General features: G+C 44.2%; 1 protein-coding gene across 3 annotated transcripts in view; it reads left to right on the forward strand.

Annotated features, from left to right (window-relative positions):
* Nphp1 (nephrocystin 1) overlaps positions 1-9974 on the forward strand; it is a 65057-nt gene extending 55083 nt beyond the window's left edge. For all 3 annotated transcript variants that reach the window (XM_008828175.3, XM_029561147.1, XM_008828174.3), the window contains 4 exons: positions 1606-1718; positions 4524-4597; positions 7623-7667; positions 9520-9974. In XM_008828175.3, coding sequence (XP_008826397.1) covers positions 1606-1718; positions 4524-4597; positions 7623-7667; positions 9520-9792 — 505 coding nt within the window. In that variant the 3' untranslated portion in view covers positions 9793-9974. The remainder of the gene's footprint in view (positions 1-1605; positions 1719-4523; positions 4598-7622; positions 7668-9519) is intronic.
* Positions 9975-13507: the final 3533 nt, after the last annotated feature.

The raw sequence follows: 13507 nt of genomic DNA on the forward strand, positions 1-13507 counted from the left end.
AGTCTCCTCGGAGGACTTGCGCGCCTACAGGCTGGGGTTTGGCACTTTTATAGAGCAGAAGCAGGGTACAGAAGCAGAAGCGCGGTTATTGGTTAATTCAAAAACACACAGAGTAATTTCAAAAGCATACAGAAATATGGGGTAAGGGCCGGGGCTAAGGGGAAGTGGGATTGCTAAATGGGAGGTGACCTCAGGGACACAGATGAGACCACTGATTTCCTGGTATCGGGCCCTGAGGGTGGTCAGATGTTCTGCCCATAAGACTTGTTTACGGTTTGATCCTTGAAGCTTGACCGGTGCCTGCCTGTCCTGCAGCTTTTAGATAAGGCTGGTTCTGACTTCTGGCTGACAATTTTAAATAGGTGGGCTTGTAGCGCCTAGTTTTCTCACATATAATTGAATTTTGATTTTTATTTCTTAGGTTTTAAAATTTTTCATGATTTGTTTTTATGTGTATGAGTGTTTTGCCTGCATGTGTATAAGTGCACTCATGTTGTGCAATGCTCATAGAGGCTAGAAGAGGATGTTGGATCGACTGGAATTGGAGTTACAGTTGTTAGCCGTCATGGGGTTGCTGGGAACTGAACCCAAGTCCTTTGCAAGAGCAGCTGGTGCTCTTAACTGCTGAGCCATCTTTCTAGCCCCAGATCTTGATTTTGAATGCATTCTGCCAACCTATACAGTTTGATTGAGAAGTTTTAATCCACTTACATATACTGTGATTGCCCACAAGGAATGCCATCTTTTCAGCATTTTCATTACTTTTGTTTTCTGTATGTCTTGAAGCTTTTTTTGTCTTTCATTTCCTTCTAAATGGTTTTCCACTGACACACTTTGATTCCCTTTTTTACATTTCCATGTGTGCCTGTAGTCTGTGGAGTGTGTGTGTGTTCACATGTGTACATGTATGTGTACTATGAAGATTACATATTCCATCCCAAAGTTTTAATTATTTTGAACTGATACCAACTTAGTTTCGTTATTAAATTGTATTCTCTTTTTGAGCCCTTGGTACACACCAGACACTGCATTAAATACTCTATATTTACTTCATTTGAATCCTTTCAGTAACCTGAAATGCAGGTATTGCTCTTGGCATGGCATAAATAAGGAAGTGAAAGCACAAGAGAGTAATTAACTAATCCCTGGGCTTACAGCTGGGAAGTAGCAAAGCTGGAATTCCATTCAGGTCTGTCACCCCTCCCATGTCACACCCTGCCCAGGAACAGTCTGAGCTGACATTTCCTCTGCACCCACCAGATCAGGTGTGGAAGCCACATGCTTTTGTTTAAGCTTGTAGCTCACTAGTCCCTTTCCAAAATAAGGAATTAATGACTTTTTTATCTGACATTTACCATGGGTGTTATACGCTAACATGGAAGCCCAAGAATATAGCACAGAGCTAGGCTTAAACTGTATATCTAAAAGTACTAGTTATCTGAAGTTTAACGTGACCAAGTTGTGGTGGAAATTTTTCTTTAAATTGTATAATGTTTTCCAATAATGAAGCAAAACGTGGAACTGTTCATTCAAGGAATATGCAGGAAAAAAAACTACTGTATGTTGGAAGGTCTGTTTAAGGAATGCATTTTTTTCTCCTGCTAGTCTGCTGCCAGAAACATTGATTGGGAATATGTGCTCCAGTCACTTACTGATATTTTACCGACAAATTCTTGGAGATGTGCTGTTAAGAGACAGGATGAACCTGCAAAGTGCTGGTAAGGAGTCCCGGTCATTTCCCCATGTGTATTATTGCTCCTCCCTTGAAGACAGGTGCCCTGTACCAGCCTGTGTCTTCTGCCTACAAATGTGGCATTTGGAATAAAATATTAGAACAGCATCAGGGTCAGTGCATCCCCTGTGCTGACTTTAGATGCAAAGCGTTGGGCTTTGTGAGCCAGATGTATATCAGCTCTTTCACGTTTACTTGCTCACATTTTAAATTCTGGAGGCTTGAGATCTAAGCCCTACATGTAATCAGAGTCTTTCAGTCCCTCAATAATCTGATTTCCCCTGCGTAGGATGCATGTCATTTTTTTCAGGAAGAAAACAGAACCATCCCAAATAACTAGTTCTTAGTGTAATAAAGTATGTCAATGGGTTAGTTACAAATCAGCAAATCAAAGAGCATTCTAGTTTCTATGCGGTGTTTTTATTCTTAGGATTTAAATTAATTTTTGTGTGTGTGGTGTTTATATGTGTGTATGCATGTTCATGTGTATGTACATTGGATGCATGCACATGTATGCACGTGTATGTGGAGACCAAGGTTGATGTTGGTAGTCTTCCTTGGTCTCTCTCCACCTTATTCATTGAGGCAGGGTCTCTCAGTTGAGCCCAGAGCTCCTCCTTATGGCTAGTCTCCAGCTTGCTCCTGGGACTCCCTGTCTCTGCTGGAATTATGGGCAGGCTGCCTTGCCCATCTGGCATTTACGTGTTCTGGGAATCTGAGCTCTGGTCCTCACCTTGTATGACAAAAGATTTAGCCACTCAGCCATCTCCACAGTCCTTGTAGTTTCCTATTTGTTAGTGTGTTCGTTGTTTGTTTGTTTGTTTTGAGACAGGGTCTTCCCATAGTTCCAGCCAACCTGGAGCTAACTATGTAGACCAGGCTGGCTTCGATCTCACAGAGATCCACCTGCCTCTGCCTCCCAAGTGCCGGAACAAAAGGTGTATACCATCATGCCCCTCCCCTTGTAGTTTCTTTTTGAAACTTTTTTCCAAGCAAAATGTTAGAAAATAACTTTAAAAATTATCAAGCTGTCATACATGGATGGACTTGCCAGTAGAAATGCATGTGCTGTAAGAGTTTTCCCCCAAAGTAAAATGTTAATTCTGTTGTATATCACCTGACTTTAAGACATCAGTAAATATCTAGATAGGTACTGTCTGCTGTGTGTCAGACGTAGTACTATGGTATGACAAATGAGAAAAGAGCAGCCAGGCTGCAAAACAAAACGACATGAGTACCTCCTCCAGCCTTTTAGAGTAAATGCTCAGAAGGAAAATAAACAGGGAAGCAGCACAAAAAGACCTGAATTCATATGTCGCAAGAGGAGAGGCTTCTATGTGCAGATAATATCTAAGATAAAACTTGAATGAGGAATCAGACACAGGGAAGTGTGTGGAGATTGTCTTTTCTGGATAGAGGGACCAGTGTGCCTGACGACCCAAGACAAGAAAACACTTGGGTTGGAGAGATTTAAATTGAAAGCAGGCAGGTATGGATGCAGCAGAGGGACTGAGCCTGGCAACGCCTCAGGCGGTGGTATCTCAAGTGGTATTCCTAGTTAGATAGAAGTCCCTACTCAGAATCTTGTCCCTAGGAAAGTGGAAGAAATGGAACTCAAAGTCAGAGCTGCACAGAAAGTTCCAAAGTGGAGGGACTGTTCCTCTAGTGGAGGGAGAGTTCAGCTTTTAACTACCACTTGCCTTTGAGTATAATGACTCAAAAACCTTCACAAGTGGCACACTCAGGGGGAAGATACAGCCAACCTGCAGTGATACTGCACTTGCCATTTCGGAAGCATCTGCTGTGGTTTGAATGTGTCTCTTCCAAAATTCAGGTGTTGCTGTCATGATTTTATTAAGAGGTCTTTGAAGCCAGGCGTGGTGGCGCACACCTTTAAGCCTTTAATCCCAGCACTCAGGAGGCAGAGGCAGGTGGATCTCTGTGAGTTCAAGGCCAGCCTGGTCTTCTTGTCCCTAGGAAAGTGGAAGAAATGGAACTCAAAGTCAGAGCTGCACAGAAAGTTCCAAAGTGGAGGGACTGTTCCTCTAGTGGAGGGAGAGTTCAGCTTTTAACTACCACTTGCCTTTGAGTATAATGACTCAAAAACCTTCACAAGTGGCACACTCAGGGGGAAGATACAGCCAACCTGCAGTGATACTGCACTTGCCATTTCGGAAGCATCTGCTGTGGTTTGAATGTGTCTCTTCCAAAATTCAGGTGTTGCTGTCATGATTTTATTAAGAGGTCTTTGAAGCCAGGCGTGGTGGCGCACACCTTTAAGCCTTTAATCCCAGCACTCGGGAGGCAGAGGCAGGTGGATCTCTGTGAGTTCAAGGCCAGCCTGGTCTACATAGTGAGTTCCAGGACAGCTGGGGCTACAGGGAGACCCTGTCTCAAAAAGACCAAAAAAGAGGTCTTTGAGAGGTAACCAGTCGAGAGCTCCCCTTGACTTCTGTGGACTGGTTTAGGTACCTTTATAGTGGGGCTCACTGGAGGGAATTCCTCATGCTTGCCTTTACACTGTCCCCTCATACAAGGACATTGCATTCTCCTCTATGGAAGGCCATGTGGCCATCCTCACTAGTCATCTCATTCCAGAACTCTCTATAGAAGATGGAGAGACACAGAGAGATTGCAGGGGACAGCTTTGAGCCTTCCTGGAGGATAATGTGTATAGAAAGTATCAGCAAATAATTGCCATGGTAATTTTAATCCAAATGAATATGCTTCAATCTAGTGCAGTAAAGAAAGAATGAAATTTACATGAAATTCTTCATGTTGTGTATTTCAGATTTAATTAGTCATCCACTGCTGGCCACCTTCCCCAAGCTCATGGAGCAGCCTGACCTGATGGATGCTCTCAGGGTAGGTAGCATGCATGTGATGGTGGCCTGGAGGCTTCTGAAGGTGGTTTGTGTAATGAGTTTTGTCACCTGCTCTAGGCTTTGTTTTTTCAGTCTCTGATATTTCTCAATCCTTGTCTATCCATTGTCTAGCTAACGCAGCCTCATCCTCCCAAGCTCATGTGAATGTTACTTCCCAAGGCTGCCTTCCCTGATGCAAAGGCAGTTGGAGTGACTGCCAAGTTCACCATTGCACTCCCCTGCCTCTTTGTCCCTCAATGTAAGATGGCCATTGATGGTGTTGTAAGAGAGAAACTCCAGAATGCTCTGTTTGGTCAGTCAGTTGAGTTCTCAGGAGAGAGTGGGGGTACACATATCTGTAATTTAATTTAGCATATACTGTGCTGCCTGGAATAGCAGCCAGATAGTAAGGTCAAGAGCATGAAATCTAATTTTTAACTGACTTTGAATTTCCAAAAATCTCTGTTTCACATGCCTCAACCCGACAAATCAAAGTCAACAAATACAGAAGACCTATATCCATGCCACATACAGACAGCATGGCAGATGCCCAGGAGAGGTACAGTCCAGGGCCTCAGAGACTTAAGGAGGGCAGCAAATGAGGACCAGGACCCTGTCTCATTGGCGTCCTAGATGAGATGAACCTAACAAAGGGCTGGAGCTACATATAGCCCTGCCGACAGGGGTGCCATCACAGGTGTGGAGATGGGCAGAAGCAAACATTTTGAGGCAAGAAGGATTTGAGTATTGTTGAGAAAAGCAGATTGAATTTGGTATGATGCAAATGAGGGTTTGGAGGGTGAGGAGGGCAGGAAGTGGTGGGTGACCCAGAGGTTTGGCAGGAGGCTGACTCTTCCGAAGTACAGAGATGTAGGACAGCAGCGTGTGCAGGAAGAAGGTGACTGTATCTGGTGAGTCTTGCTATCAGAGGGCATGGGGCAGGGGGTGGGGTGGAATGGACATGGCCCCTTTTACAGGCCCTTCGTCTAGTAGATAAAAGTATTTTAAAACAGACTGAGAGGGGAACTCAAGGACAATTTGATTGTGCTTTGTAAGAGAAAGCAGCAGGGCAGGCAAGCTGGGGGTCTTGGCAGCTGCCAAGCTGAGGGAAATGGAAGAGGGACAAAGTGAATCAGATTGAGAAAGCAGGCTCACCACAGAGGACCGGGAAGCAGGCTGGGTAAGGTGTTTTCAGAGAGAGTGAGAGTACCAAGTGTCAGGGCAGGCTGGTTTAGGTTTGGGGCCAGCATTAGGGAAGGGGAGATGGAGAAGAAAAAGAGAACGTTCCTAGAGTGAGGAAATAGACATCTTGGGGGACAAAATGGACACCCTGAAGAATCAGGTGCCCAGAGTCTTTGTTCCTTTTAGTTTTCTAAAGGGGCAAAAATTTGCCCTCTGTAAGAGTGAGAGCTGTGCTCCACCCTTGCACTTTTCCAAGAAGAAAATATTTAACTTAGTATTACTTGGTTTAGACTTGTTGCCAACTGCAAGTTGCTCTAGGTGGTCTAGAATCCAGGATGCATGTATGGAAGGAATAATGGCTGACTGCATACCATCAATTCACAGCCCCTGCAGTTGGTTCATCCTCAGCCCCACAGTTAGTTATCAGTACTGTGGGTCTTTATCACTTACCCAAGGCCAGTGCTGGCTTATTTTTAATCTAGCCATGGAAGGCCAGAGTTTAAAAATGAGTCATAGGTTACTTGGAACTTTTCCATTATAGTATTTTAAAATCCATCTCCTCTTCAAAACCTATAATATGCAGTCTATTGGAAGGTTATGCCACTGGCTATGCCATTTGTCTCAGAAGAATCCGATGTATTGATACTTGTGTCTTAGATATTTGGGAGACACGTGGCTGCCGAGTCCTTTTACTCACTGTCTTCCTGCCTCATGCCTCCTGTCATAGTCCTTTCGGTGGAAATGGAAAGACCTGGTCATCCACAGAGGTTTACAGTAGATGGAATTGATTCATGTCCTGGCTTGGCTGGGGTAGGAGCTTCCATAGTAATATGGACCTTTTCATCAATAGGCTTGAGAAATATTCATAGGGTGTGGTCACCTATGGTTTTTAAAGGTCATTGGTATAGCTAGACACTGCAGTGCTTGTCTTCCATCTTCCCTTCTAAAGTCACTGGTATTGCCCTTTTTACTTACTATTCAGAATATGTTAAATTCATTCAGCAAAGATTTCAGCAGAGCCTGTCCAGATAAGGCCCTGTGCTAGCCAAAGTCACAGAATCAGGCACCATGATCTCATGAGGCAGAAAAATAACGGTGAACATGCCAAGATCTCACAATCACCCATCAGCACATCCTTTCTTATGGGGAATCTCTGTCTCAGCATCACATGTCCTTAGGTACCCAGCGGCCACCCAACCCAGGAAGGGCTGGTATTTTGGCACCAATAGGCAAATACCTACAAACCCACACCACAGCAGTCCTAGAACAGTCAGCCCTAAGACTGGGCAAATTCCACCCAGCCTTACAGTCCTCCAGGGACTGGCTCTGTCAAGGTCTTTAGTTCATACCTCTGTGGGATTTATTGAACTCTGGGTTCTTTGTTTCTTTAAAGAAGCTGTGTGAAGCCTGTGGACAGTCTGGAAATACTTACTTGCAGAACAACTTCAGTCTGTGTGCCCCCAACCGCTTGTCACCGCGGCAGGCAGAATCACTGACATGCACAGTACTTGGCAGGGCTTCCTGTTTGTGTTGCTGTCTCACCTTAGTTCATGACTCAGTGTCCAGGCACCATGTGCCATTGGCATGGATGTTAAGTTTCATCAATTCTCTTCATAAATTAGTTTTGTCTTATAATAACCATGGCTTCTGCGGAGTCCTTCACAGAAGCATCTGCCCTGACAGGCTGGTTCTGGGTTGCTGGCAACAGATGCCAGTGAGTGTTGCTTCTTGCATGTTAGGTGCTGTGCAGTGTTTCTGACCAGCCCATGATTCCAGAGGAAAGTTGCAGAAGTGTGCAAGGACTTGTGACTTCTCTAATGCTGGATCTCTGTTCACTTTTCTAGAGTTCATGGGCTGAGAAAGAAAGCACACTGAAAAGATCAGAGAAGGTATGTGATTTTCCCCCAGACCCTGACTTACAGCACTGATTGGCTGTGTGCTCTAAGAAAGCCTATTTTAGTTAAGGCACCCCTCTTACCCAGGTATCAGTGTGGAAAGGAAGGAGCCCTAGCCCTAGATCAGGACAGTCATTTCAGATCCCTGTGGTTTACTTAAATGAAGGGGGAGGTCTCCCAGTTGGCTGGCAAATATCCCTCACTTAAAACAAAACAAAACAAAACAAAACAAAACAAAACAAAAAACCTCTCTTGCTCTCAACACATATCAAGTAAAGGAAAGTGTGCCTGAGAAGTGGTTACTGAGTGAAATGCTGGGCTGTAGCAAACACTGCACAGATGCAGGGTCGGACCAGGCAGGCCTGGCCCTAACCAGTGTGGCTGGTAACTGCTGGAATCCAGGTCTCCCCAGACTTAGAACAGGCTTTGAGAGCACATTGTCTCTCCCTCAGTGATGCTACTGTTTTGCAAATGAAGTCACTAACAGCACATAAAGGATAAAGGACCAAGGACAGCCATTTCACATTAATTACAAAAAGAGGCAGGGTCACTCCCTTAAAGAAGACCACAAAAATTTGATAAAATTTAAATAAACAAATAAATAAGGGGCAGAGGCCATGTATGACCCATGGTTCTAATTCACGATCCAGCAGGCATACCCAGCCCACAGGCATACATGCCCCTGAATAGTGATGAATGAGGACCAGCACAGAATTGTAAACTTACTTAAAACATTGTAAGAGTTTTGTTTTTTGCAATTTTTTGTAATTTAATTGCATGGTCTTTGTAGATGATAACATGTCTTGGTGTCAAAAGGTGTTGGACACACCTGAAAGTGTTAATTATTTACAAGAAATACAGGAGAACAAAAATGAAAAACCCTAAAAATTAGGGCAGGAAAGGGAATTATACATTTTATATCTTTGAACTTCTACTTGACCAGTAACATATAAACTTGGCCCAAATCTTCAGTCTTGGTACATTTCTAGTATAATAGTCAGCAAGGCGCTGGGCCTCAGGCCTCTGGAAGCTGCCTCATGCTCATGGTATAGCGGGATGCTCCATGTGAGGACTTTGCTGCTTATAGACACCTCTGCTGTGGGTCCTTGCTCTCACACCACTCACGTTGTCTAGGGAGGTCTGACACCCTCAGGACTGATGGACCTCCACTCCTCACCAGCTTGGGTCTCCTTAGTGCTTGAGCCTCCTTTCCTCAGACCCTGCAGAGAGAGTGCCTGCCACTTCTCTGACAGCAGGACACTATCTCTGATGGGCTGTAATCCAGCTAAGTCTATACAGCTGCCTTGCATTGCATTTTACACACACACACACACACACACACACACACACACACACACACACACGTGTATATACATATTTATGTCACCAAAGTAGAGTACAATACTCTGGTCTTTTTGACAGAATGTGTGACACTCTGTTGTTGTTGTTTTGTTTTTTAGCCAGGTCTCCCTGTAAGGTAGCCCCAGCTGGCCTGGAACTCCCTATGTAGACCAGGCTTGCCTCAATCTCACAGAGATCTACCTGCGTCCACTTCTGCCTCCTGAGTACTGGGATTAAAAGCGTGCACCACCAGCCCTTGTATGACATTCATGATGGAGCTTAGGAGATACCCTGATCTCATGGAGCCACTTAGGGACTCTCAGAAGAGCCACTGGCCTCTACCCCATGGGAACCATCTCTTCTGCTGGCTCAGAGCCCATTCCCTGCCAGGCCCCTTCATCCTTGCCCTTAGGTGGCTTTGAGCTGACAGTTCGTAGGATTTTGTACTTTGAGAGTAATGAAGTCAGTCCATTCATAGTTCCTTGTGGTGGTGCTGTTTTCCCAGAGAGACAAAGAGTTCCTGAAGGCCAAGTTCCTCCTGGTCTACCATGACTGCGTGCTCCCTCTTCTGCATTCTACACTGCTGCCCCCATTCAAGTGGGCAGAGGAAGAGACGGAGGCTGCGCGATGGAAAGCCATCGCTGACTTCCTCAAGCAAAACCAGGAGAACGAGGGCTCCTTGAAGGCTCTGCTGTCTCCAGATGGGGTCCACGAGCCTTTTGATCTCTCAGAGCAGACCTATGACTTCCTGGGTGAAATAAGAAAGAACACAGCCTGACGGGACTGTGGTCCTTCGCTTCCCACTGGACCCAGTGAGCTCTCCATGATGACTTGGATCAAATGACAGAATCTAAAGAAACAGACTTGCTAGAACTTAGGTCATACTCTTTTGTGTACAAAATATATTTTTAAAGAAATACCTAATAATTTGATTGTTTAAAACAATAAAATAAATTTTATAAGGACTATTATCTCTAAATTTGAATTTTTTTCAAAGCACTAGCTACTTAAGTGTCTAATTGAAAGTATGATGCCTATAAAAGCAAGGTTTTTAATCAAAAGCTAAATTTGTGATTATCCAAGAATGTGAAAATACAATCCACAGAATGAGAGTTGTTTCCAAGTCACATACCTGAAAAGAGATTAGTATCTGAGGGCTGGGGGTATAGCTCAGTGCTGGAGTGCTTATCTGGCCTGTGCAGGTCCTGGGCTCCATCCCAGCTCTTCACAAACAAGCAAACAGGGTTTAGTATGCAGAATGCATAAGTTGATAAATACTACTGATGTTTATCTTATTGTTCAATTTTAATTCAGTCTGACATTTGAATTTGATTTGCCCCCCAATTAAGCACAAATACAGAATTACTGTCTTTTCAAGTTGTTCCAATCAGTGCTCTGTCTAAAGAGAAAAAACGTACCCACGTTGAAGACTGGCACTGACGATGTTCAGAGAACAAAGCTAAGCAGGTCTCGTCACACTTCACATAAACTTGTGATTGCTTGTTAGGAGTACTGGTAGCATCTGGCATTGCTTGAGCGCCTACTGGGTGCCCAATGTGTCATCAGTTAATTTGGTTAATAATCCATAGCACTAGTTGGCATTAACTGAGTGCTTGACTGTGTTTGGTGGTGCTCTGGGTTAACTCAGTGGTCCTAATAGCTACTGTGGGAAGTGGGTTCTGGATTATCCTATATTACCGAGCAGGCCGAGCAGGTTATGTAACTTACATAAGGTCAGAGTTAGTCAATAGCATAGATGTTGTATGTGCCATCTATAATTTTCTACTGCCTAAGAGGTTCACCTCATCCATGCAAGTTTTTAAGAATTACAAGTGCAGACACGCAGTACACATATTACTGTCAGCCTACTGTCCCTTGCAGTGTGTTCTTTAAAAACAAATAGGGCTGGAGAGATGGCTCAGTGGTTAAGAGCACTGACTGCTTTTGCAGAGGACCCAGGTTCAATTCCCAGCACCCACACAGCAGCTAACAACCATCCGTAACTCCAGTTCCAGGGGAATCCAATGTCCTCTTCTGACTTCCACGCACTTTACATGACACCAGGTGCACTTTACATGCAGGCAATACACTCATATGCATAAAATTAAAATAAAATATTTTTAAAACAAACAAAAAATAATTATATGTGCAAAAAAATTTGAGAAAGATGTTTGAAGGAAAGTATGAAGAAAAAAATTTAACCTAAACTGTTAGAATCCCATCAAATATGTTTTTAACAGTGTGTTATCCTAAAAGAGGAATTTATTATTATTATACATCTGTCATGTTAAGGCACTTCTAGGCTACACCTTTGTTGTCCCTAAACCCTTAACCTAAACTTAGCTTTGTCTTTTATTAGTCAGTTTTCTGTTGCTATAACAAAAATATCTGAGACTGGGTAACTTAGGAAGTAAAGAGATTCAAGAGCATGGGCCCTGCCTTGGTTCCTTCAAGGCAGATGGCATCACAGTGCTGGGAGTTTGAGCAAGAGAGAGAAAGCACAAGGTAAGTCAGTAAGCCACAGAGCAGACAGGAGTTCTTTTAAAACCAGCCCACCTCTCAAGAACTAGCTCAGGGTCCATCACCTCTAGTAACCCAACCAACATCCACTAGGCTCCCGCTCTTAGAGGTCCCATCAACATTGCCACCCTAGAACTAAGCTTTCAATTTGTAAAATCTGGGGAGACATGATTCAGTTCTACCCAAACCATGGTGGGCCTTGTTCTCAGAAGTTAAGGTGTTATGGAGGGATTTTTGGCCAAAAGTATGGCATGGTGTTGGAAAAGCAAGTTCGCTGTGCCTCTCTGTGAGTCCTTGGCCCTGGGCGACCTGTGACAGGCTGCTGAAGACACTTCTGCCTGGCACTCCAGGACCCGTTACTCCAGGACACACTTCCTAGGTGGGACCTCTCCTCACGGCCTCTCAGCTGCTGCAGGCTGGAGCGCCTGCCTCTTCGAGTGTCACAGGGACTTGGTTCTGGCCTGTCACTGAGCTGCTTCCTCTCAGTCCCCTGAAGTCCTGCTTTTGAAAGAACCTGAGACCATATCACTTCCCACTGTGAGAACTGAGTTTTCTGTAGAATCTCTCATTTCTAAGTTCCACTTTTAATTTTCTTAACCATTTGGCTTATTCTTGGCCTGAAGTCAAGGGTGGGGCTCTTGGATGAAAGTAAAGGTGGGTGTGGTCCTCTCAACGTACAGCACCAAGGAAGAGATCCACTTCCAGAATGTGTCTAGGCTGCCTGTCTCGCTCATTTGCAAGGGTGTCAGGAATTGAAGACTGTGGACGGCATCATAGTTTCTAACACATGAGAAAAGTATAGAGAAAAAATAGCGTGGGTGATGCTGGGCCAGAAAGGGAGGGACAAGGGCAGTCACCCTGAGAGAGCGGACAGCACCACAGCATGGGTACCTCTGCATGAGAAACTCTACTTTCCCTCCAGTCAGTGGAATCTTGTTTTTTTCAGCAAAACATCTCTGACTTTTTAAACACCACCTTTTAGCTTCCAAAACAGGAAGGGGTTGTCAAGGATCCAAAAACATCCTGGAAACAGTCCTGGAGCAGGACTTGGCAGCGCATTGAGTTAATCCAGTCGGGGGAGAGCAGCGGTGATGGTGCTGTGAAGACAGCAGGCCTGGGCTTATGCAGTCCTCTTCATGTGGCACCCACCTGGGAGGCCCCCCATATCACAGCTAGGTAAACTAAATCACAAGGCTCAGCCTCCCAGCTGCTATATATTTATGTGTGTGTGTGTGTGTGTGTGTGAGAGAGAGAGAGAGAGAGTGTGTGTGTGTGTATGTATATGTGTACGTATGTATATATAAAGGATTTTAAATTATGTGTATGCAAACATATGTGTGTGTGCCCTCAAAGGCCAGTCGAGGATATCAGAGTCCCTGGAGCTGGAGTTACAGGCAGCTGTGGGCTATCAGGTGTGAGTGTTGGGAACTAAATTCGGTCCTCTGCAAGAGTAGCAAGTACTCTTAAAAGCCGAGTCATCTCTAGTCCGATCCCTCCTGGCCTCTTACTACTGCTTTAAAAAATAATATCTTCTTCTGGGGCTGGAGAGATGGCTCAGCTGTTAAGAACACTGGTTGTTCTTGCAGAAGACCCAGGTTCAAATGCCAGCACCCACATGGCAGCTAACAACTGCCTGAAACTCCAGTTCCAGGGGATCTGACACCCTCTTCTGACCTCCATAGGCATTGCGCAACATGGGCACACTTACCTACATGCAGGCAATACACGCATACACATCAAAATAATAACTTTTTTTTGAGGTATTTACTTTTTTTTCTTGTTTTCTTTTTTTTTTTAATTAGAAGAAGCATTTCATTACAACAGCATTAACCTATTCAATAACGTTTTTCTGAGCTAGGGTACATCTCTTTCAAAATTGGCTGTACATTTTTAGGTTTACAGATGAATTATTGCACTTGTACAATCTTTTATGCATTATAAACTCTATAAGACATAAAATTAAATGAGGTTTT

The sequence above is a fragment of the Nannospalax galili genome, unplaced genomic scaffold, assembly GCF_000622305.1.
Source record: "Nannospalax galili isolate Female #2095 unplaced genomic scaffold, S.galili_v1.0 scaffold1513, whole genome shotgun sequence".
NCBI classification, from domain to species: Eukaryota; Metazoa; Chordata; class Mammalia; order Rodentia; family Spalacidae; genus Nannospalax; species Nannospalax galili.